The sequence below is a fragment of the Scardinius erythrophthalmus genome (genome assembly GCF_964197995.2).
Source record: "Scardinius erythrophthalmus genome assembly, chromosome: 3".
Taxonomy (NCBI): domain Eukaryota; kingdom Metazoa; phylum Chordata; class Actinopteri; order Cypriniformes; family Leuciscidae; genus Scardinius; species Scardinius erythrophthalmus.
The window spans coordinates 31,530,368-31,553,315 of NC_138223.1; the positions used below are offsets into that span (position 1 = coordinate 31,530,368).

The following is a 22,948-nucleotide window of genomic DNA, read 5'->3' on the forward strand; positions in this document are numbered from 1 at the left end:
GAAATCAATATTTTGATCGCTGACCAGATCCACCATCAAGTGACAGTAAATCTAATATTTGACTGTGTTCAGTACTTGCTCTGCAGTAAACCATTTCAAGTTTTGCTGATGATACTTACTATTCTTTTGTTTTCTGCCTGCGGTAACTATGAGTGAAACGTCACTTCATCATTGTAGATCAGATATTGCTACTTCATGTAATAAAGGTGAATTGCACTTCAGTCATCAAACATTCAATTCTTGTTGTGCAGAAAAAAATACACTGTTACACACCTCGGGTCATTATAACTACCTTAATAACTATTAATAAGCATAGGAGTTTATTGAGGCAAAAGTCGTAGTTAATATTTAGTTACTTCTGAGAATTTGACCCTAATCTAAAGAGTGACGATATATTCTTGCAATAGTGCAAAGTAAAACGAAACTGTCTTGTTTACTCATACAGAATCCACATCATAAGAATATAAACATGTCTTTTTATTCACATGACATTTTTATTTTATTTTTCAACTTGACAACTGGAGCTGTGTGAGTGCTTGGAAGAATAAATGCACAGGCTGGAAGTTCAGACAAATGCCCGAGGACAGGACTCAGTTGATTGCCAGCACTTTAGTAATGCCACAAACAGATTCCACAATCAGCTATGAAAACAAGCACTCATGCATTTCCCCTAAAGAGACATGTGATGTGTGGATAATGTACATGAAGGCAATAATAAACCCCTAACCAACTGCAACTTAATTTTGTACATCTGAATCCATATTAAAATCATACACAGGTGACTTAAGTTGCATCCAGTTTGTGATAGAACAGCACATAATGGAGAGAGTAATCTTAACTGCAATGAAAAGCCTAGCAATGCAGCAGATACCTAACCGATGCCAGGTGTATGATACTGGAGCCCATTCAGGTGAAAATACAGGCAGAAATTACAGCTTTTATGGACTTGAGGATTTATTTGATGACCTCTAGTTGAGGTTCCCAGGACCACACACAGGGAGAGATATTTCTTTAGCAGCGTAACATATTTCTGCTTGTTGACATGTTCTGGCTACCACATAGTTTTCTATGCATAATCAAATTTACGTTACTACGAACTTCTCTGTAAATTCTTTGTTGTGCTGCGTTTTACTCATCGCTTATTTTTGTTTACATTGTATAAACATGCTAGCTGGGACGTCTGAAACTCTAGTCCTTTAAATTATCAGAACAAACCACTCATTTATTTACATGTCTGTACTTATTTTCGTTTCTAGTTCACTGGAATATACAAGCACCAGATGAAAACCTAATGTCAGCTACATGTTGAAATTTAAACCTCATCTTCATTCACCACTATGAACTAGGTAAGCAAGCCAAGGCAGAGGGGAAAATCAGGCTAGACATGGCTTCACCCTCATTCTCAAAAACCCAAATCCACTGACAGGAAGACTGTTTCTAGTTATTTCACGGTGATTCACTGTGAGTCCACACGTGTTATTTTTATCAGGTCTCTCCTGGGATTGTGCAGCGGATGCAGATGGCTATGGTACAATCTGTTGCAAACCAGGGTACAGGGAAACCCTCGTTTCAGCTGGAAACAGATAAATGATGCACAATTTTACAGCGTAAAGTCCATGGTAGCATGTCAGAATGCATATGTCAGATGCATATGTCAGAATGTTAGAGAAGGAAGGGGTAATATAGTCCAGATGCAAAAGTGATGCAACTAGATCTGAAGAGTCCTGAAGAAAAGAAGCAAGGATGTGTGTGCATTTAGACAATGTCTATGCATGTACTGGGGTTAAAACACATGGGAACGAGGCCACCTGCTGTATAAATATGCTAGAAGACAAAAGATGTGCTGGATTTAGCTCCAGAGCTTGTTTCTGATTCTTCCCATCTGATGGCTGAAGATTATTGTTCCATTATGGATCAACAGGGGCTTTCTATGGAATGAGAAACAGTGAAAAAAAGGGAGAGAAAAAAAATCACACACACACTTTTGGCAGACACAGATGCAAGGACTGGGATGGAAGCAGAGGTGATTTATTATATTTACAGTGTCAAGCTGAAACAGTGGGCCGATATCAAGTGGAGTTGGGCCAATCACATTGCTCCTATTTACAAATCCATTGAGGTTAAAGTCCTAAAAGAAGACTGTTCTCCAAACTTCAGGTCATTCCACACACCACTTGCTCACTGTATACTGCTTTTACTTAAGGAGGCAGGTTGGATGTGACGTAAGTGGAATCCATTCATCCAAGTGTACATTGTCACTCATGTAACTTATGGAACTGCATACATGTAGCACCAGGTTTCAGCTTCTAATGGTCCATATCCAGGTTTTTCTCCTGTTAATATCATGCTGCATTTCCTTGTTCAGAGTCTTCGATGTTGTAGGTGACTTGCATGAGGGTTTTAGATTGTCAACAAGCAATGCTTCCAGCACTAAAACATTTCTTTGCCGGCTTGCACTGTCAGTTTGATATAATTTATCTGGAATGATAGGTGCATATATTTGGTAGTCAAAACTGAATAAATTTGAATCATGTGCAGTATTATTTCAATAAGATAGTCTAGCTTATAAATAAGTTAACAATATATAATACAACTGTATACTTTATTTTACGGGACTTAACATGATACAAAAATATTGATCACAGTGGTTTTTTTTCTTTGCAGAGATTCGAAATGAATGCTATGAACAAGGGAGATTCAAAACATTTCATGGCAATAAATTATATAATCATAATCATCTGACAAATAACGAAAAGACAATTCAGTTAAAACGATGAAAAAACATGGCTCCAGCCTTAGAAAATTTCTCTCTGTCCTTAATAGCTCACCCCATGCTTGATATGTGGGGTTAAATGTGGACATTTCTTGTCTCCCACTTACTCCACACTAGTCCACATGACTAGCACACGTGAGTCAGATAAGCAGCAGCCGAACATTAGCACTGCTCCAAATGCCAGCGTGTCCGTAAGCATTCAGCGCTACCTGCACTGTTGGTTGGGTTTAGTTCAGTCTCCCCCAGTATGTGGGTATACAGTGACACAGTTGCTCACTGAAATACTCATTATCCTTACATCTCCTTTTCCTGGGGTCCACGTTACACGGCGGCCAGACACAACTAACAATAAGAAAGGGAAAAAATGGTATTACTATCTGATATTATCACTGTAGCATGTACAGGTAAGCGCAGCAGAAATATTTTGTAAGGTTTTTTAAAATCAACAACAATCACAGAATTACTTGAATTATTTGATAAGAAAATAAATTAAACTGAAGCAAATATACAGTAAACCTTTACAAAATAAAGGTAAACATATAAAAATAAACAGCATTGTAAGACAATATGGAAAAATAAAACATTGCTAAAACATTTCCATAAACGGTAACACTTTACAAAAAGGTTTCATTTACGTTAAACGTACAGTATGTCATTTTTTTCGCCACTAGGGGTCGCTAACCTCTTACAATAACAAAGGCGTAGTTTGATGACGCAACATTTGCTAAGAATTATGGATCTTGTCGTCAACGTCAAGCCGACTGATCTAATAATGTTTACGGATGACTGAATACATCAATGCTTTTATCATGACTGTGATATGAAGCAGTTTGGGATTGCTAAGAGACAGCTATCAGCTCCACACGCGACGCGAGCTCCCGCGGATATAAAAGGAATATGGACATTTCATTCTACCGAACTACACGCGAGTGCAGAATTACAACTCACAGGTCAGTTTATTAGAAAAATTAAACTTGTGAGGTAATGCAGCGCTGTTTCACTTGGTCTAACATTACACTATCACACTAAACTGCATTTCAATGTGTTGAAATTTATGTGTTAGTTTGTCTGTATGAGACTAACAGTAAGCTAGATCAACATTAGAATAACATACAGATCATATTCTGACATTTTATCATTGTTGAACTATAAAACATTGATTAGTTTTATGTAAATGTGCTCACCTGTTTAATAAGTACATGTAGGAGCGGTCGAAGTCTCGGACGTGGAGCTCTCGTTTATATACTGTCTATGGGAGCTCTCGGCATCTCGAAAACACCGCGCTAATATTGATTCTCGTTTTAGTTCTCCTTTTTTATCCAAAGTCTGCTTGCCATGGTCCATAATGTTTGAACGAAACAACAACAGCGTGCAAATAGACATTGCGAACTACATTGTCCACGTCTGTCGCCTTGGTTACAATCAGAGGGCTCTGGTTACCATGGCAGTACGAGCGGAAACCAGGGACAACGCGGATATGACGCCACTGACTGCGACAAAACGGAAATAAAGAAACGTGCCGTGTCTTCAAATTAAATTAAAATTTCTCCTGGTTTGAAAGTTGTTGGAAACAGTCAGGATAATGTAAGTACACAACTAAAAAAATATATATAACATAGATATAGTGATTTTTGCTATTTTTAAAGCAAAAAAGTTACATGTTGTGCCTTTAACTACATTAGTTAACATGAACTAACAATGAACAATACTTCTAAATAATTTAATAATTTTAATTAATGTTAATTTCTTTCAACATTTAATTTCAATACATATATATGAATGGCTGCCCTGTCATCATAATTCATATAGCAAAGTGTGGCAATTTCATGCAGGGCTGGCCATTGTAATGAAAGGGCCTTAATTACCCATAATTCTGCAAAGTGTTTATTGTACATTAAATCCATCAACATTTTTGCTATTAGTGTGAATAGCATATAACACTTTGCATAAAACGATAACAACCTTTAATATTTATCTTTACACTTGCTAACGTAATTAAACTTTAGTTAATCATGGATTTCACATAATTATGGACAAACACAAATGCTTTAAGGTCCCGATATACTTCAAGCGTAATTGAAGAAAGGTTCCGAGGGTTTCGAAGGTTTCAGAGTTTGTTTCTGGAATTCAAAACGGATTGGTCAGGCGTAGGCATGTGCCGGTATCACATTTTCATGCTGCGATTAATTGAGTGAGCTTTTATCACGGTATACGGTATTATCACGATATTTTAATATTTTAATTTTAATTTAATTGGGGGGGGGGGGGGGTAAAAATAAAATAAAATAAAACTTGCATCACAAGGTGTAATTGTGATTGTCATAACATTTGGTAACTAAACTGAATTTTATTAAGTTTAGTGACAACATGTTACAATGATTACATGATACTATGACTGGTAGGCTACTGTTTGTATTGCTTAACACAAATTTAACGATTTCAATTCAATACTTGGAATTTGATTTAAATCTTGATTCAGTATTGACTAATTTTGGATAAATATTAGGAAGGCTACAGTAGATAGCCCACATGTTATTTTTTTCTCACGAAAAAAAAATAATCTCACATAATGCTATGTAACCATATAAAGCCCTATCAGCTGGTATTATTAAAGGTTCCAAATAACTAATTAAATCAAATATAATGTGGTTTTTATTATAATAACAATTATGTAATGACACAAGTAAAAATATAATAAATATGTAAAAAAGTGCAGTGCACATATTCAGCAAAATACTCCTCTTTATCTATTTGTTTTAGTCATCTAACATGCTGCTGGTCATTAAATGGTTTAAATGTAACGTTCTGTGACACAATTGTTCTCCTGTTTCATATCAAAAGTAACCTGCTCTGTCTTGTTTGACGGTCTTCGTGTCCTCTTTGCTCAGCGATTTTTCTCTGCGTGAGGAAACGGATGTGTGGCGTGAGCGTGTGAAGAGTCTCGCGCTGAATGCGTCGAGTTGGCAGCTCTGCTTTTAGAAGCGGGATGGATCCAGATAGATCGGCGGCGGCCATAGAGGCGGCGGCGTGTGAGGACTGTTTACATTAGACTAGAAAGTGCGCTCCGGCCGCATGCTTATACACGTGGCGATTGTTTACATCAGAGTGCGCACGTGTTTCGCGCAGCATATACGCAGTGTTTGTTTAAGCGGTTGATGGAAAATAAGCTATAAAGCGCGTTCTAAAAATCTAAATTCAGATCTATTATTTTTCACGGTATTTTGAAGTGCCCGCGATAACAATATCGTGCATATTTATTACCGCGATTTATCGCATTACCGAATACCGGCACATGCCTAGTCAGGCGCAAATAAAAAATTCAACACACTGGACAGCTGCTTTTATAGTAAAAATTATAATTGAAAGCAACAATTTTCAGATTTTTAATGTTTAATGCTGTAAAGCTGCTTACTTTAAAGTAATATATTCTATAAAGTGGTATATAAATAAATGTGACGTGACTGCCAAATTGCAGAACTCGTGCAAGCATATGCACACAAAGCTAAAATCAGATGCTATCTTATCTGCTGTCATTTTTGTTGTATAGAGAAATGTGAGCAGCACATATTTACATTTACATATTTACATATGCATCGGAATGCTTCTGAAAAGATTTTTCAAACTTCTTTTTAGCCCTAAGCGAAAAACGGAAAAGAACTTTGCCTTGAGTTTAATGGGCCTTTAGGGAGAACCATCAAACACAGCAACATAGCTCAACCAATGATGCAAGTTTGGGGTCCAATGGCAGATTGATATGACATCTGTCAGTATCTCAAAAGTCATTTTACATTTGATAAATAACAGACAACTTTTCTCACCTGCATGTGGCTGGGTGGAACCGACTCCCTTTTAAGAAGCACTTGTTAGGAGACTCTGTGCATTCACACACACATTTGGTGCGGTTAAGAGGATGATTCCTAGGACACACCTTGGCGCAGGTGCACTGGCAGGTGTCCTTGTTGAAGCTCTGATGAGACCCGCAGGAGGAGGGCTGCGCTTTACACACACACTGACAGGTGTTCTTGTCCAGGTAGTGGAGTGGTCCACAGTCTGCTGTTCTCAGCTCTTTTCGGCATACACACTGACAGGTCTCCTCATCCAGCTCTTTGTCCGGGCCACAAAAGTCCTGCTCAGTGTCTGCAGATGGAGAGAAGATAAATAGAAGTTCTATCATGACAGCTCTATGAATATTTTTGTGTCCTAACCAGAGGCGATACGATAAGATTCCAGCGACAAATCATTTGTCTGTCCACACTAGACGCGACGCGACTGCGAGATGCGTCAAAATCAATCAAAACCCACAGCCAATCAGAACAGTGTGTGGGCGGAGTCACCAGAGCACCAGAGAGTAATTTTGACGGCAAAACGGTGTAATGGAAATGACAATGGTAATGTATTTGTTATTGGCGAAATAGATCTGCTACACTGCTGCTTCTGATATTACTCATGCTTTTGAGTATTGCTGTTTTTGTAGGTTGCAGGAACTTGCTACTGCCAATACATACACTGATATGCTGCTGTTGAGCATGTATGACGTGACATACTGCTTCAGCACAAATAGGATATATAGCAGATCTATACAGGAAGTGGGGAAGGTGGAGGGTTTCATACTGCTAAAGTGAATGCTAACTATTTAAATGTTGAGAAGCAAGTTCATTGGCTGCTGATGCAACATTAACCAATCAGCTTGTGCCATGTAGATAGCAATGTAAATATCATCAGTTATGTTAAAGACCCATGAGTTTGCACCATCTAGAGTTTCATGACAGAGCTTCTTATTTTACATTACAACATATTTTTACATTTGTGAGGAAATCTTCGGTCAATGCTATGGAATGCCAGGCCAATTCCCAGAGCGTTACGCAAGTAAAGAACAATGTCCAGCATGCACATTTGTCAGACATGATAAAATGTTTAGAAATACAGTGTTTCTACCCAGCATTCCTCATGCTACCCCCAAAGGCCTAAACAGATGTTTTTCTTTACAACTCGATGAAAACAAATTCAGTGGCTAATTCAACTCTGCCACAGTATATTGCTTTCTTTGTTTTGGAGTACCCAAAATGGCCTAAACATTTGACTGATGAGAGAGAGTGAATTATTGTCACTGCTGTTTGTGATTGCTAATGATTAAACACATAGTGGACACATTACGAAGAATCAACCTTAAGTGGAAAGAGTTTATAAACTGCCTAATAAACATTTTTTCTATCATGTTGTTGCTCCACATGTGCAGGGAATCTTGCAAAATGGACAAAATGTTATGTCATTTAAACCAGAATGATTTAAACATTTAGGGGCCAGATTTACTAAACAGGGCAAATTAGCATGAGAGCACAATTACAAAAAAAGCGCCGATGGGAATGGAAAGTTCTGCGTGTGATCTACTGATGTCGTGCAAATTAAAGAACACAGACACAGCCGGATCATTTCCATAATGACCAACGCAATCTACCAAGACCAGCGCAAATTAGTGTCTGGTTTAAGACATTTTGGGCATTACATAATGGTACACATACCAGTAAATTGACGAGCGCAAACCTTAGGAAATCACCTTGCATGATTTAATTAAATACTCTCCTCCCATAGATATTGCGTCTGAAAGTGAAACTTCTCAGTCAGTCGCAAAAATAACACTGCGTGTCTTAAGTAAATCCTGACAGTAGTTTTTTTTTTTAACACCAAAAGAGGTAATCATGGCATGGCAATGGTATTTTTAGTGTGGTTTGCCGTTGCCATTTCAAGACATTTCTCTTGGGAAGCTGCTCAGTTACAGTAAATAAAAACTATTTGGTTTTCACTGGAAAGGTACCATGCTGGTCTGATTTTGTTGCAGTGACCACATTTTTAAAAAACTTTCACAACACAGGGGGAATTATTTTTTTAGTTTTTTTTTTTAATGTCACTCGGGATTAAACTCACATATGATTTCATAGAATGTATTCCCTTTGAGAGATATGGGGTTTACCTCATTTACCATACTTGAGATTCAAGTCTGCATTCGTATTGGTTAAAATAGCACGGAGAGCACATTTTTGCAGGTGTTGGATTTAGACAGTTGTTCTGAAACACTTTCAGAGTATTATGAGGTGAGGTTGGATATATAATTTGGTTCATTGGACTTGAGCAATCTTTGTGCAACTGCTTTGACATGACATTCATTTTGTCTGGACCTATTAATGCATTCAAGATACAACAAAATAGAGTTTTCAACGGGCCTGAAAATTACAACCCGACCCGACCCGTGGCTTTTAAAACCCGGACCCGATGTAACCCGACACATCAACATGAATTATCTGCCCGACCCGGCCTTTTTTTTTTTCTCATACACGTATTATCATGTAGCCTGACTACGTCAGACTTCCTACTTCCGCTCAATTTCATTTAGCTTCTGTAGTCAGTCTGAGATAGCAGCCTATCTTTCAGTTTTCCAGCGGCCTTCGGACGGCCGGGCCAATCAACGAACAGAGGGCGGGCTGAGAACCGTGACGTAGACGCTGATTGTAACATGGATGCGTAGATTTACTTCACATAATCTGCAAAAGTCGTTCACAGCCATGTTTACTCCGGTATTTCGCTCGATGTTTTTTTTTTCGCATCATACATGTGTTTACAGTGGAAGTTAGATGCGGCTGAGCATGCGCATAACACACGCCATAACCAAACGTCATGTGATTAGCTTACGGGTTACCAATGATTTTAAACTTCAGACAAGCGACCCCCGTGAGAGAGAAAACACTTCTTTATTATGCCATTCCAGACTCTGTCTACGAAGCAAAGCGAAGTAGCAGAGTTTGGTATTACCAGGCTAATTATTATGACCAGCAGACGGGAAATCAAATCAACCTTTAATGTTCATGCCTTTTAACAATACAAACAACTGACACAATAAACTTTAAATATATAAATAGGCTGTAGTAGTGACGGTGAATTCACCTGCGGCAAGTTTACTTTTCACCAACTCCATCTTCTTCTCTCCAGGCTAAAGGCGTGCACGTAGCAGCGTCAGGTCTGCCCCGCCCCTCTCCATGATGCACGTTGCACGCAGCAGCCAGACTTTCTTTACGGCGAACAGCAGCGATGATTAATAAATGTTTTTTATGTTTTATGTAATTTTTTTTTTTTTTTTTTTTTTTTTCACTGAGCGGAAAAGATTAAGCCCGAGGTCCGACCCGACCCGAGTCATTTGCTTATATTTTCGACCCGAACCCGCGGGTCCCGTCGGGTTTGTCGGGCCGACCCGACCCGTTGAGAACTCTACAACAAAACCTGAAATTCATCATAGTAATTACTTGAATACACCTCTCGTATGATGCATGTATGACATATTAGTGGTTTTTTTTTCGCCCTATTTTATTTTATTTTTTTGGGGGGGGGGGGAGAAGAAGAATAAGAAATAATGGAACATGGCAATGTTAGATGTAGATATAAAATGTCATGTGGTACACCCTCTATGATAATTCACAGTATGTTAAAGAAAGAAAGAAAGAAAGAAAGAAAGAAAGAAAGAAAGAAAGAAAGAAAGAAAGAAAGAAAGAAAGAAAGAAAGAAAGAAAGAAAGAAAGAAAGAAAGAAAGAAATTTTGAAAAAGTCACAGTTTTGAAAAACTGATCAATTCAAACCACACAAATAAAAATGTTAATGTACATACACAAAATAAAAATATCGTATTCTGCAAAAGGCTGCTTCACAAGCACCAAACACAATCCTGCCAAAGTTGCACACTCTGACAGCAATTAGTGTTTAAGCAGTGTTGCTCTGTGCTGGTCAAGCCACACAACTGCTCTCAAAGCATTTCAGCTGTGTTTATGTGCCTCAAAAGACATACAGAACAAAGAGAGAGAGAGAGAGAGAGAGAGAGAGAGAGAGAGAGAGAGAGAGAGAGAGAGAGAGAGAGAGAGAGAGAGAGAGAGAGAGAGAGAGAGAGAGAGAGAGAGAGAGAGAGAGAGAGAGAGAGAGAGAGAGAGAGAGAGAGAGAGAGAGAGAGACTCTCTAGATTAGTGTGACTGTAGTAACTGTAGTGTGACTGTAAACTGTACTGGAGACCCCTACCCCTGAAATAACCCCTACACTTTACATCAGTAGCATCAGTTCCTCTTACGTAACCTGCCACTGCAGCTGAGGAAGATCTTGCTACCTTTGAAGTGAGCATGTATATGTTCGAACATATGAAATTACACAGCTGGAAAGAGGCACATCTGTAGTGCTTAGCTATTAGTAGTTAAAGTAATCTGACCTCCAAGATAATGTACTAGCAGGGTGTACTATAAAGCTTTTCTGTCAAGGACTGAGCCAAGTACTGTAAAAAGGTGATGTGGGATATTTCCATGAAGCAAGCAACACGAATAACAATCCCGACACATTCCTCTTAGTGTGTCTGCTTTAGCAAAGATTAATTTCACCTGTGTCTCACTCCCTAACCGCTACAGAGGAGCTGAATGCAAATCTATTATTCCACTTCACTATGACAGTCAACAAAATTGGCCAGCATACTATAGTATTATAACAATCTACACCAAATCAACTTGTCTTTTCATATTTAATATAGTGCCCCAATATGTGTGCAGTAGTTTGCACTCACGCATGCAGTATATATTTGTCTATTTCGGAAACTGCTATCTGCTCCTCTTGAGACTCAATACTACATGTTAGCCTCAGGGTCTTCTGACTGCATATCTTATGTATTATTATGCTGTGTGCATAAACCAACAGACTGCTATTTCCATCTCAGGTTTGACCTGTCACATTTACTAAGCGTAAAGAAGACAAGTATGTCACTACCATTGCACTGAACCTGAATTACGTCATGCTCCACTTGAACCAGATCTCTGGTTTGAGATGGATTATAAGGCTGAGAATGAGACATTATTCCATTTTACTATGCACACTTTTCTGGGGATGTTTTTTGTTTGATTTAAATGATGTGCAGTTTTACCTTCTACTGAAACTCAACAGAGTTTTTGTAGGCCTTGTTTTGATGACAAGTAGACAAGGGTGTTGACTGCTGAGTGTTGTTTTTTTGGCAACAATTTAGAGTTTATTCTGTGATTGTGATCTGCCATGATGACAAACTATTTCCTATATTACAGAATGGCACTGGCACCACCCATATTGCCATGGCATATTCATTAATTTGTTCGTAAACATTTTTGTTTGAATTAATAAATGAGTACATTACATATAAATACATACACACAATATGTATGTATGTATGTATTTATATGAATGAATGAATTAATTAATACTTTGTATACTTAATGAATTAATTAAAGTTACTGCATAAAAGTCCAAAGAAATGTGATAAATGAGCTGGTTTGGTATACTTGGTATTTGCCCAATACAAATATGTTTTGCTCAGCAAGAACAAAAATTTGAGGGAACTCTGATTACATGCAAAGTAAAGAAAATTAATAACATACTTAAATGCTTCAAATAATTTCAGTGCAAGTCATGACATTTGAGAATACAGACATAAATAAACTAGCCAAAACCCTCAATATAATAATTCCTCAAACTTTTTTCTTTTTTTTTGTAAATGGATATACACTCACCGGCATCTTAGTTACACCTAGCTAGTACTGGGTTGACCCATGTTTGCCTTCAGAACTGCACTGATTCATCATAGCATAGATTCAACAAGGAGCTGGAAACATTCCTCAGAGAATTTGGTCCACTGACATCATATATAACGCAGTTGCTACAGATTTGTTGGCTGCACATCCATGATGCAAATCTCCCGTTCTACCACATCCCAAGGTGCTCTATTGGATTGAGATCAGGTGACTGTGGAGGCCATTTGACTAGTGAACTCATATAATGTTCATTAAAACAGTTTGCCATGATTTGAGCTTTGTGACATGGTGCATTATCCTGCTGGAAGTAACCATCAGAAGATGGGTACACTGTGGTCATAAAGGGATAGATATGGTCAGCAACACTACTCAGGCTGTGGTGTTTAAACAATGCTTAATTGGTACTAAGGGGCCCAAAGTGTAAAATAAAAGAAAGTATCCCCCACACCATTACACCGGCAGCATGAACTGTTGATGCAAGGCAGGATGGATCCATGCTTTCAAGTTGTTTACACCAAATTCTGACCCTACCATCTAAATGGTAAATGTCAAAATCAGATGTCGAATCAGAAATCAAGACTCAGCAACGTTTTTCCAATCTTCCATTGTCCAACTTTGGTGAGCCTCTGCGAATTGTAGCCTCATTTTCCTGTTCTTAGTTGACAGGAGTGGCACCTGGTGTGATGATCTGATGCTGTAGCCCATCTGTTTCAAGGTTCGATGTGTTGTGCATTCAGAGATGCTCTTCTGCAAACCTCTGTTGTAACAAGTGGTTTTTGAGTTACTGTTGCCTTTCTATCAGCTTGAACCAGTGTGGCCATTCTCCTCGGACCTCTGGCATCAACACGGCATTTTCGCCCACAGAACTGGTACTCGCTGAATATTTTCTCTTTTTCAGACCATTTTGTAAACTCTAGAGCAGTTCATCTCAAATCCTAATAAAACACACATGAAGCAACCAATTAACGTCTTCAGGATCACTTGAAAATTAAAGACAGGTGTGTTTGATTAGGGTTGGAGATGAACTGTGCAGGAGAGTCGATCGGCAGGAGCAGGATTGGGCACCCCTGCTCTAGAGATAGTTGTGCATGAAAATCTCAGTAGATTAGCAGTTTCTGAAATACTCATACCAGCCCATCTGGCACCAACAACTATGCAACATTCAATGTACTTAAATCTCCTTTCTTCCCCATTCTGATGCTCACTTTGAACTTCAGCAGATCGTCTTGACCATTTCTAAATGCACTGATTTGCTGCCATGTGATTGGATGATTAAATATTTGCATTAACAAGCAGTTGAATGTGTGTCTAAGAAAGTGGCCGCTAAGTGTATTTTTGTAGAGGCGATAGGGTCCTATGCGGCAAAAAGTCAACAAAAATTATCTAAAGAAGAGAAGTTCTGTCATCAGTTCTGTCTCTTTTTGGGTCCCTCTTTCAGTGGGTTTGTTTCTCTTTTATAGTCGCATGTAGACACACATGAAAAACACAGCATTGTAAGGCTGTGAACGTGCATTAGCACTTACCAGAATGTGGTTTTGAAAGAAGGTTGTCGGGCACCGGCTCACATCTGCATAAGCGATTACTCCAGCTGTGATTTTTTGGGCATGTTTTATTTGCCACATGACATCTGCGGAGGAAATAAGTGATTAGCAAGGAGACAGACGGTAGCGTGGGATTTATATATATATAAAAAGGCAGAATAATAGTTTTAATTCAAATAGCGCTGACTCGCATAAACACAAAAAAAATTTAGATGTTGACCTAACTATAATAACTCAGAAACTGATATTTCATAGACACATCTCTTTTGATCACAGGGTGTGTGTCTAAGCCTTGCTGCAAATTAGGCTGTTTGCTTTAGTTGATTCAATAGTAAAATGACCTACTTTCAAAGAGGACATGGAAGATGACCGCACTGTCTACAAATAAATTTTATTCAGATCACTCACTTCACTTCATTTCTTAACTAAACACACCTCAAATGAACTTTCCTTTTCTGAAGAAAAAAACAAAACAAAAAAAAACATTTTATACTGTGTTCTGGGTTTGGCATGACTCTGGCAGTCTATCAACAGGATGGAAGAGTCAGAGCTATTTACGACAGAAGGAAGGAGGGAGTGATGCTATCAGGGTCTTTTGCTGTCCTGCTAACCAGTAGCACATGGAGTAGTTGGCATGGAGGTTGAATGAAGTAGAAGCACACTTCAGTCCTTTAAATCATGAACAGAACTGGTCAGATTCTTTCAAATAGCTTATTCAGATGCCACAAAACTGCAATATGCAGAGCCTGATTCCACAAAGTGCAACATTCAACAAGTTCAACATCAAATCAGATTTGAGGGACAAGTTTACATTTTATGTCAAGTTTTGCCTTAAAATCAGGGTTAGGTGCTTCTGCATCAGTGTTATTCACCAACTATTTCCCTCTGATTTTAGGAATAATTTATGGGTAGGGTTAGGTTTAGGGAACAGGAATGTTGTTCCAGGATCAACAAAATATGTTGACCCAGGAAAGTGTCTAACTCTGCAAAATCAGGACGTGCCTGCAATAAAGATCTCTAAATATAATTATTTTCTTTCAAAATGTAGTATTCAGTTTATAAGTAATAAATAAAACGTATACTGTGGTATGTCTGAATACGCGATTCTGGTTGGCTGGAAGGTTGCATCTCACATGACGTGCGGTGAAACATATTTTTGCCATGTCAAGTCATAGACGTGCCAGGATCTACTGCATGTAGGAGTGGGATCAGTCTGGGCAATCTGATGTTTCAAGACTTTCCGATACTCAGGTCCCAATATAGCTTTTGTAATTCTTTCAAACTTGTGCAATACACTAAGTATTGCAAATCATTTCTGCGATTCAATGTGGTTTCTTACATTTTTAACCACACAAAGAATATGGAGTATGTGACTTTTGTTTGACATTGCTTGCAAAATACATTTTACATCAAGCTTTTCCTTTAAAACACTCCCCCGCCAACCGTAAACTGTACAACCTAGAGGTAATGCATTTTGTAATAAATACAAAAATAAATAATGCCTATTAGGAGGATCCAAACTAAAGTCACAGACTCACTCAAGCCCATCTTCTTGTCTGCTCTATTATCCATCCATCTTCTCAAGGCTGCAGCTACTGGGCAGTGAAATTACAGGCTTCCCCCAAGAAAAACTTTACTCTGGCTTCTCTTTTTTGAAGTGATATGAATCTACAAATTTGGAAAGTGACTGCTACGCTAAGAGTGGATCAACACTGGTGTGAAATGTTGCTTTTCTATTACATTTAAGTGTGGACTGCAAATCCTGCAGGAAAGAAAAAATTATATGGAGTAATCCATCGAAGAGAGTCTTGTTCTATTAAAACTGTGTGAGGAGGTAATTTCTAAAGCCTCTCTGAATTGCAAGGAATCTTTTTCCATTTGCATGAAGAGTAATCAGTGTATATGCATCTGGTTATAAACATCTGCAATGCATTTACATATATCCACAGCCGTAAGGCATTTATAAACCTGCACACTAAAGAGATTTATGTTAACTCCATCTGTATATTTTTTGACTATCAATGTTGGGAGTCGAGCCATAAAACATAGATTGTAGGATGCAGTATTTTTTATTTATTATTATCAACATATCAACAAATCCCAGAAACTTAAGCAACAATAATACTCTGTAGTAAAACTGCCACAATCCATACAGTCCAATGAAACTGAAAGGCCAAGAGCAATGCTTTTCCTGACCGCTAGAAAGACTATCCACTAAAAAATATCTTTTAGGGGCTCACTATGAAGAGAAGGTGGTCAAAATCCTTCAATACTCAAAATATAGTCTGTGCACATTTTCAGTATAGGGGACAGCAGGGATAACTAAAAATTGTTTTGGTTTAGGCCCACGTATTAAGAAAATCTTTAGCCTAAAGCTTTGAATTTTTGCATCAGACACCTTTGACGTGTCAGTTGTCATTTCTAATGTCAATTAAATTATTAAATTAATTGAGTTGGATATAATTAAGGTAGAAGCACACAAAGGTTAAGGTTAAATTCAGTGGGATATGTGATAAATATAACAGTATAGGTGATACATCAAATGTAAGACTAGTGAGAATGTATTTAAATGGAGAAAAATGTGTTAAAGATATAAAAGATTGGATGACGCGTAATTTTCTTTTATTAAATCCAGACAAGACAGAGGTACTACTTATCGGTTCAAAAAAACCACCCACGAAACCTCTCACAATACAACTTTAACATAGTAGGATGTCCTGTTACTTTATCCTCTACAGTAAAAGACCTGGGTGTTATACTAGATTGCAACCTGTCTTTTGAAAATCATATTTCATATGTTACAAAAACAGCCTTTTTCCACCTTAGAAACATTGCTAAGCTACGTAATATGGTATCGGTTTCTGATGCAGAAAAGTTAGTTCATGCGTTCATGACCTCGAGACTAGATCACTGTAATGCTTTATTAGCCGGTTGTCCTGCATCCTCAATAAACAAGCTACAGTTAGTCCAAAATGCAGCCGCTAGAGTTCTTACTAGATCAAGAAAATATGATCACATAACAACGATTTTATCATCACTACATTGGCTACCTATAAAGTTCCGTATTAATTACAAGGTATTGCTACTGACTTATAAAGCCCTAAACGGCTTAGCTCCAGTCTATTTAACAGATCTTCTATCGCCCTATAATCCATCGCGCTCTTTAAGATCACTAAATTCGAGGCTTTTGGTCATACCTAGGATATCTAGGTCCACCAAAGGAGGGAGAACATTTTCACATTTAGCTCCAAAACTCTGGAATAGCCTTCCTGATACTGTTCGTTGCTCAGACTCGCTCTCCCAGTTTAAAACTAGATTAAAGACGCATCTCTTCAGCCAGGCATTCATATAATATTTTTAATCTTACAGTTCAAACTACAATCCGGCCTCTAGTTCATAAACGCCAGAGGAGAACTGGCCCCCGACTGAGCCTGGGTTCTCCCAAGGTTTTTTTTTTCTCCATTAGGTCACCTGATGGAGTTTCAGGTCACCATTAGGTCACCTGATGGAGTTTTTCGGTTCCTTGCCTCTGTTGCCTTTGGCTTGCTCAGTTGGGGATATTTTGGGGATATTTAATTTAATTTTATCAATCAATAAATTCCACTAGAAACAAACCTTGTTGTATTATTTTAATTTAATACTGTGAAGCTGCTTTGATACAATCTGTATTGTGAAAAGCGCTATACTTTGCTTGACTTGACTTGACTTGACTTGAGAAGAGAAAACAGTTTCAGTTTAAAATCATCATCAATATCCAAAATTGCTTAAGACAAATATTTTTACTTAACTAAATATAAAATATACTAAGTATGCTCCTGATATTAATATTATTGAAACTGCCCATATTTTGAGAGGAGGTGAAGAATTGAATTGTGTGCACAACCATATGTAGCTGTATTGTGGGTTAACTTTGAACTTAGCAAATCTCAAAGTCAAATTTAGACCTACAGACCCTCCTCTCTCCAAATCTAACTTAAGGAAATACCAATCATGAACCCGTCCTCAGAGAGCAAAAAAAAAAGAAAAAGAAAAAAAACCCTGAAAAAAAAAAAAGAATGTGGATGTGAACAATCAGGTTGGGGCCATTCTGTTCTGTATTTTCAAGCCCACTCTATTTATTACTTTGTCACCTCCCTCCCCTTCCCTTAAGCACTCTCTCTCTCTCCTCTCTATTTTCGTGAGTTTAAGTGGCTCAGGCGTAATGTCAGGTCCCCAGGCAGATTTGGTCTCAGATTTATCCAGTGAAAAACCAGGCTCAGATGTGGGTTCCCTTTCTAGATCAGAGAGACACGAGACTTCTCAGTCTGCCCTCAACCTTTGCACTAAGTGTGTCTGTGTGCAAGTGTGTGTGTGTGTTCAATCTTACACCCTGCTGAGAACTGACTCGGATGTAACAGCTCCAGTTACAGGTCCACTATCATTAACCTCCCTTGGCTAAAAGGTGACAGGTCAGGACCAGTTAGCATGACCCAAGGCTGAATCAGGTCCAAAGAAGGACCATTCTCATGGATAGATCATCCCTCCTGTCTGGCTGTCCATGAAATCACTGCTTTTCCATCTAGACAGCATGGGTGATTTATTACCCATGTAGAATTGCATGTCAATAAGGGTTTATTCATACTGCACACAAATCTGATTTGGGTTTCATATCTGATCTTTAGGACTTAATATCCACACTTTTATTTTGCAAATGATGAAATCTGATCTGTTTGTTTGTAGTCAATATGCAGAGTATATGCCTCAGTTGTTATAGTAATGATGTAACTATCAACACAGAAAATAACCATTATAGGGGATGCACCGACATGAAATTTCTGGCTGATACTGATAAGATGATTTTCATGTTATTTGCTGATATAAATTAGTATAAATTAAGTCAGCATAAATTAAGAATAAAACACACAAAATGATATTGATCATCTTAAATGCTAAAAGTGAATTTAGGCATCACGACACTAAAAAGTGCTATACATTATTCAATTAAATGAAAATTAGATGATATAAAATATTGTCTAAAATGTCAAAATAAGAGAAATGAGCATGTACAATTAAATATCCAATATTGCCTGCTATTGTGCATGCCGAGTCGTAAGTGTGGAAAAAGAACGGAGAACGGAAAACTTGTGTGACCATCCCACAAGATGCATTAGACAAGATTGGCAATGTGCAAAAACTAACTCTGATTAAACCATTCGATGCATCAGAAGATGCTATCAAAAATGTGGTTTGGACCTGGTGTGTAAAAAGTTTGTTTGCTGTTTTGACTGAATTTGAGTCAAATACTCTAGAATATCAGAATATTGCTGCCTGTCTGAAGGCATATAATGAAAATTGGAGTAACCATTGAATACGATGGTTTATGGCAACAAAAGTAACATTAGATAATAACACAAGTGTTGATATTGCGTCCCACTGAGCACAGTATATGTGCTTATGTATCTAATGAACAACAAGCTTTATGAAACAAAACATCATAACACCATTACATATCAGTCCAGTATGCATTCTAAACTTAAAACATACCATGCACGCTTTTCAAACAGATATCCGCATGATTAGCGTTGTGAGTTGTTTACTTAGAAAAAGAAAAACAGGTTGTTGAATATCAGAACCGTGAAATAAAGCAAATTGCCGACTAGCCCTGAAACGGTTCAGTGGTAAACTACACATGTACAAGGTTCTCAATGTGTTTTGAATTACCATATGCTCAGTGGCATAAAACAACACATTCCTGAGAACAGAGCGGGGGGATAAAAAGGACTTATGATATGGTCCACGCGAGGTGATGCACTTGCACCTTGCGTAAAGCAAAACAGACGAGTCCATTTAGTCTAGCAAGGTGCCAGGAAGATAATATATAGGCTAGAATAACTTAGAGAGCATGTTTCTAATACGGCAACACTGTCGTACACGTCCCTTGGCCGCATTGAGACAAATCTGCATTCCCACCTCTACAGTAATTCAACTGCTTGGTCAATAAAGCCCATATGTTGTTTGTTACACAGAGCTGATTTGTTCTTTGCTGGGGGCTGTCTGAAGAGGTCTGCGGCTCAACTGATTTACATTTAAAAGGTTAAAGAGGTTATAAATATCCATTTTCCATATGTTAATGTAAACTACGCTACAAGGGATAGTCGGCCTGCACTTTGAATCATGTTAAAATGCCCAAATCAAGGTCGGCTGTTCAAACAAACACACATTTCACAACCTCTTCACTTTATTTCACAATGCTGAAAACACTACTTATCATACCTACAATAATGGACTGCTAAATGTTCCAGTAATACAAACTATGCACGAGATTGAAATCAGTGGTGTAACCAGTGTAATGGAAAATTTAGATTTTCATTGATTTACAGTGTTGATTTTCATTATTTTCATTATTAAGACATTGAAATGATCTTTGCTTGACTGTACGTAGTCTGCCAACATATGACTAATGTGTGTGTGTGTGTTTTTAAACACTGGGAAACAGGTGAGACATCAGGAGGAGGCAGGTTGAAAAGGGGCTCTGACCCCTAGGGTCAGAGGCCGGCCAATTTAGAACTTGTGAGTTTGTAAGAATAAACTCAGCAGAATTAGATGACTAGCAGAGAAACCTTCCCTTGTTTAGATAAGGGCCTGTAAGCAAGAGACCTTGAAATCAGTATAAAGGCTCCTCTGCCCTCCCTCCCTGGTCGCACTTGTTTCACAGACTGTACTGGTGACTTCTGTGTGGCAACTGGGCCTTCTTGCAAGAATAAATACTTTTAAAAGACAATTTGAATCAGAAATGTCTCTTACGCAGGTGATGATTGTTTAATGAATATTTTTGCCACAACAATTGGTGTCAGAAGTTGGGATTCCATGGCAGTTTCTTCTGGCCCTGAGTAAAGCGGATTGACGATTGATCATCCTGAAGCACAGGCTTTAGTCTTACCTCGCAGAATTGAGAGAGAAGAGCCAACTGCTATCAGGGCCAGGAGGAATTCCACTGGAATCAGAAAGAACCCGGTGGCAACAGAAGCATCTCTGGTAAGAGACAGTAAATATTTTCTTTTGGGGATTTTAAGAAAATGTATGGGTGAACCATGATGGCTGTATTTGGGAACTGAAACTAGAGCTGTGGTACGGGGAAGAGCGGCTTTTAAAAAGGGCACGGAAATTGAGACCTCAGGGGTCAAGAAATTGTCCGGACCGAAGCTGAGTACTCGTTGATACGGGGAAGGGTGGCTTCATAAGGGAACGGAAATTGAGACGAAAGATCAAAGATATTGTCCGAACCAGAAGCCAAGTACTCGTTAATAGGAAATTGATTCAAGAGCTGAAATAATTAATCACTGGAACAGTCCAGAGAGAGACATTGAGAGTAAGCAGAATTAATTTCAACCCTTCTGAGCTTGGGTGAATAGTCAGTCTAGTGCGCGCTAATAAAAGATTAAAAGCCACGAGCAATAGTGAAAGAGGAAAAGACAGCCATTATGGGAACATCCAATAGTAAATATTGCACGCCGGTGTACTGTGCAATGAAGAAAACTATGGGGAAAAGGGCATGTTAGACATAGAAAAGTTGTGCCAGTGCAAAACATGTGTGTATAAAACTGTTAAGCAACGGTTGAATGTTGGTTTGAATGAAAAGCAAGAAATGAGTGTGAATAACAGCAGAGATAAGTGGGACTGAGAAAATAATGATAACGTTAAGTTGAATCTGCAGCCTAACCATTTGATAGAGGAATACTGTTTCAACCCAGTTTTAATAAAATTGATGGCATATAGCACAAATGTTTATACTTTATGAAGAGTATGATTTGGCTATTGGGATTGAATCCACACTGGTGGACTGTAAAAGAATACAGAGAACTGTTTATCAGTGGCTCTGTTTACATTCCTGATCGGGACACACTGCTTCAAGGGTGTGCAGTAAGTTGGAGCTGTTTGCAAGCTCAATGATCAAACTATAGGTAAAGAGAGTGTTTTAATTGTGGTCAGCAGGGCCATTTAGCCCGTAATTGTAAATGGACACTCAGAAAAGAAAGTGATAACGTGAAAGTCATGTGATTAATGTGGGTTTTTGAAAGTAGAACAGTATTTAAATGATGATATTAAAGTTTTCGTCTGAGAAAGAACTAAGAATGTGAACGCAGTGCTAAAGAAAGTGAAAAGAACGTGCAAGGGAGAAAAGAAAGTTAATAGATGGAAGTCGTAAGAAGATTGAAGGTTAAAAGAAGGTTGAAAGATTTAAGTCTTAAGGGAATCCTTTTGAAGGAAAGAGCTAGAATTGATGAATACAGGTTGATGTAAAATTACAGATAATAATGACTCCAACAAATGAGTTGCAAAATATTTTAAAAGTACCGTTAACTAAAAGGATGATTGTGTTTTTAATGGAATACTTTAAAAGGGTTTAGATGATGTAGAGAGACTAATCTGACAGATTATTTACAATGATAAATGCAAAAAATGCATCACAAGCGGAGAGTTCTTTACTCCTCAAAGTTAGTGTGAATCCTAATTGCAGATTGATAAACTGCTAGAAAAAAAACATTGAAGTAATTAGAACTTGACAACTAAAATTGAGATGAAATGCGAAACGTTATTAAGAACTAGAATAATTATTATTCTTTCTTTAAGATAAAATAAGCAGAGGCAGTGTTACGGGATTAACAGTTGCTAAATGTAAAATGTGTAGAAAGGCATCTGATTAAACAAACAGCTTGTTAGTGTTTTGAATGTGGAGAAATGGTGTTGACCAAGAAAGAACTAGGAGCTGATGTTTTGTTTTCAGAAGATAAGCTTGTGATTGGCTGAAACAGTTTGCTTATGTGAATCTGGTGTGTGCTGTGGCTGAAACAGCCAGAGACACAATCTGAGTGAAATTTGTAATGTCTAAATTCCCTGATGTGGGCAAAAGACAAATATAAAAATTATGTTTATTTGAAAACGCATGTCATTTCTGGCAAAGATGCTTTAAGCTGGGCTAGAGTTAAAAGATGTTAGATAAAGTTTGATTTTAGAAGTTTATGAGAGTAGAGTGTACCAGTCCTGAATGCCTCAGAGTCTCTCTCATTCAATGTCAGCTAAAA

The 22,948-nt window shown here is 38.0% G+C and overlaps 1 protein-coding gene across 3 annotated transcripts in view; it reads right to left on the reverse strand.

The window, feature by feature from the left end:
- Positions 1-457: 457 nt before the first annotated feature.
- Positions 458-22,948, reverse strand: part of vegfc (vascular endothelial growth factor c) — a 74,624-nt gene continuing 52,133 nt past the window's right edge. For all 3 annotated transcript variants that reach the window (XM_081361914.1, XM_081361913.1, XM_081361915.1), the window contains exons 5-7: positions 13,869-13,972; positions 6,592-6,910; positions 458-3,115 (exon numbers count right to left, since the gene is read on the reverse strand). In XM_081361914.1, coding sequence (XP_081218040.1) covers positions 3,001-3,115; positions 6,592-6,910; positions 13,869-13,972 — 538 coding nt within the window. In that variant the 3' untranslated portion in view covers positions 458-3,000. The remainder of the gene's footprint in view (positions 3,116-6,591; positions 6,911-13,868; positions 13,973-22,948) is intronic.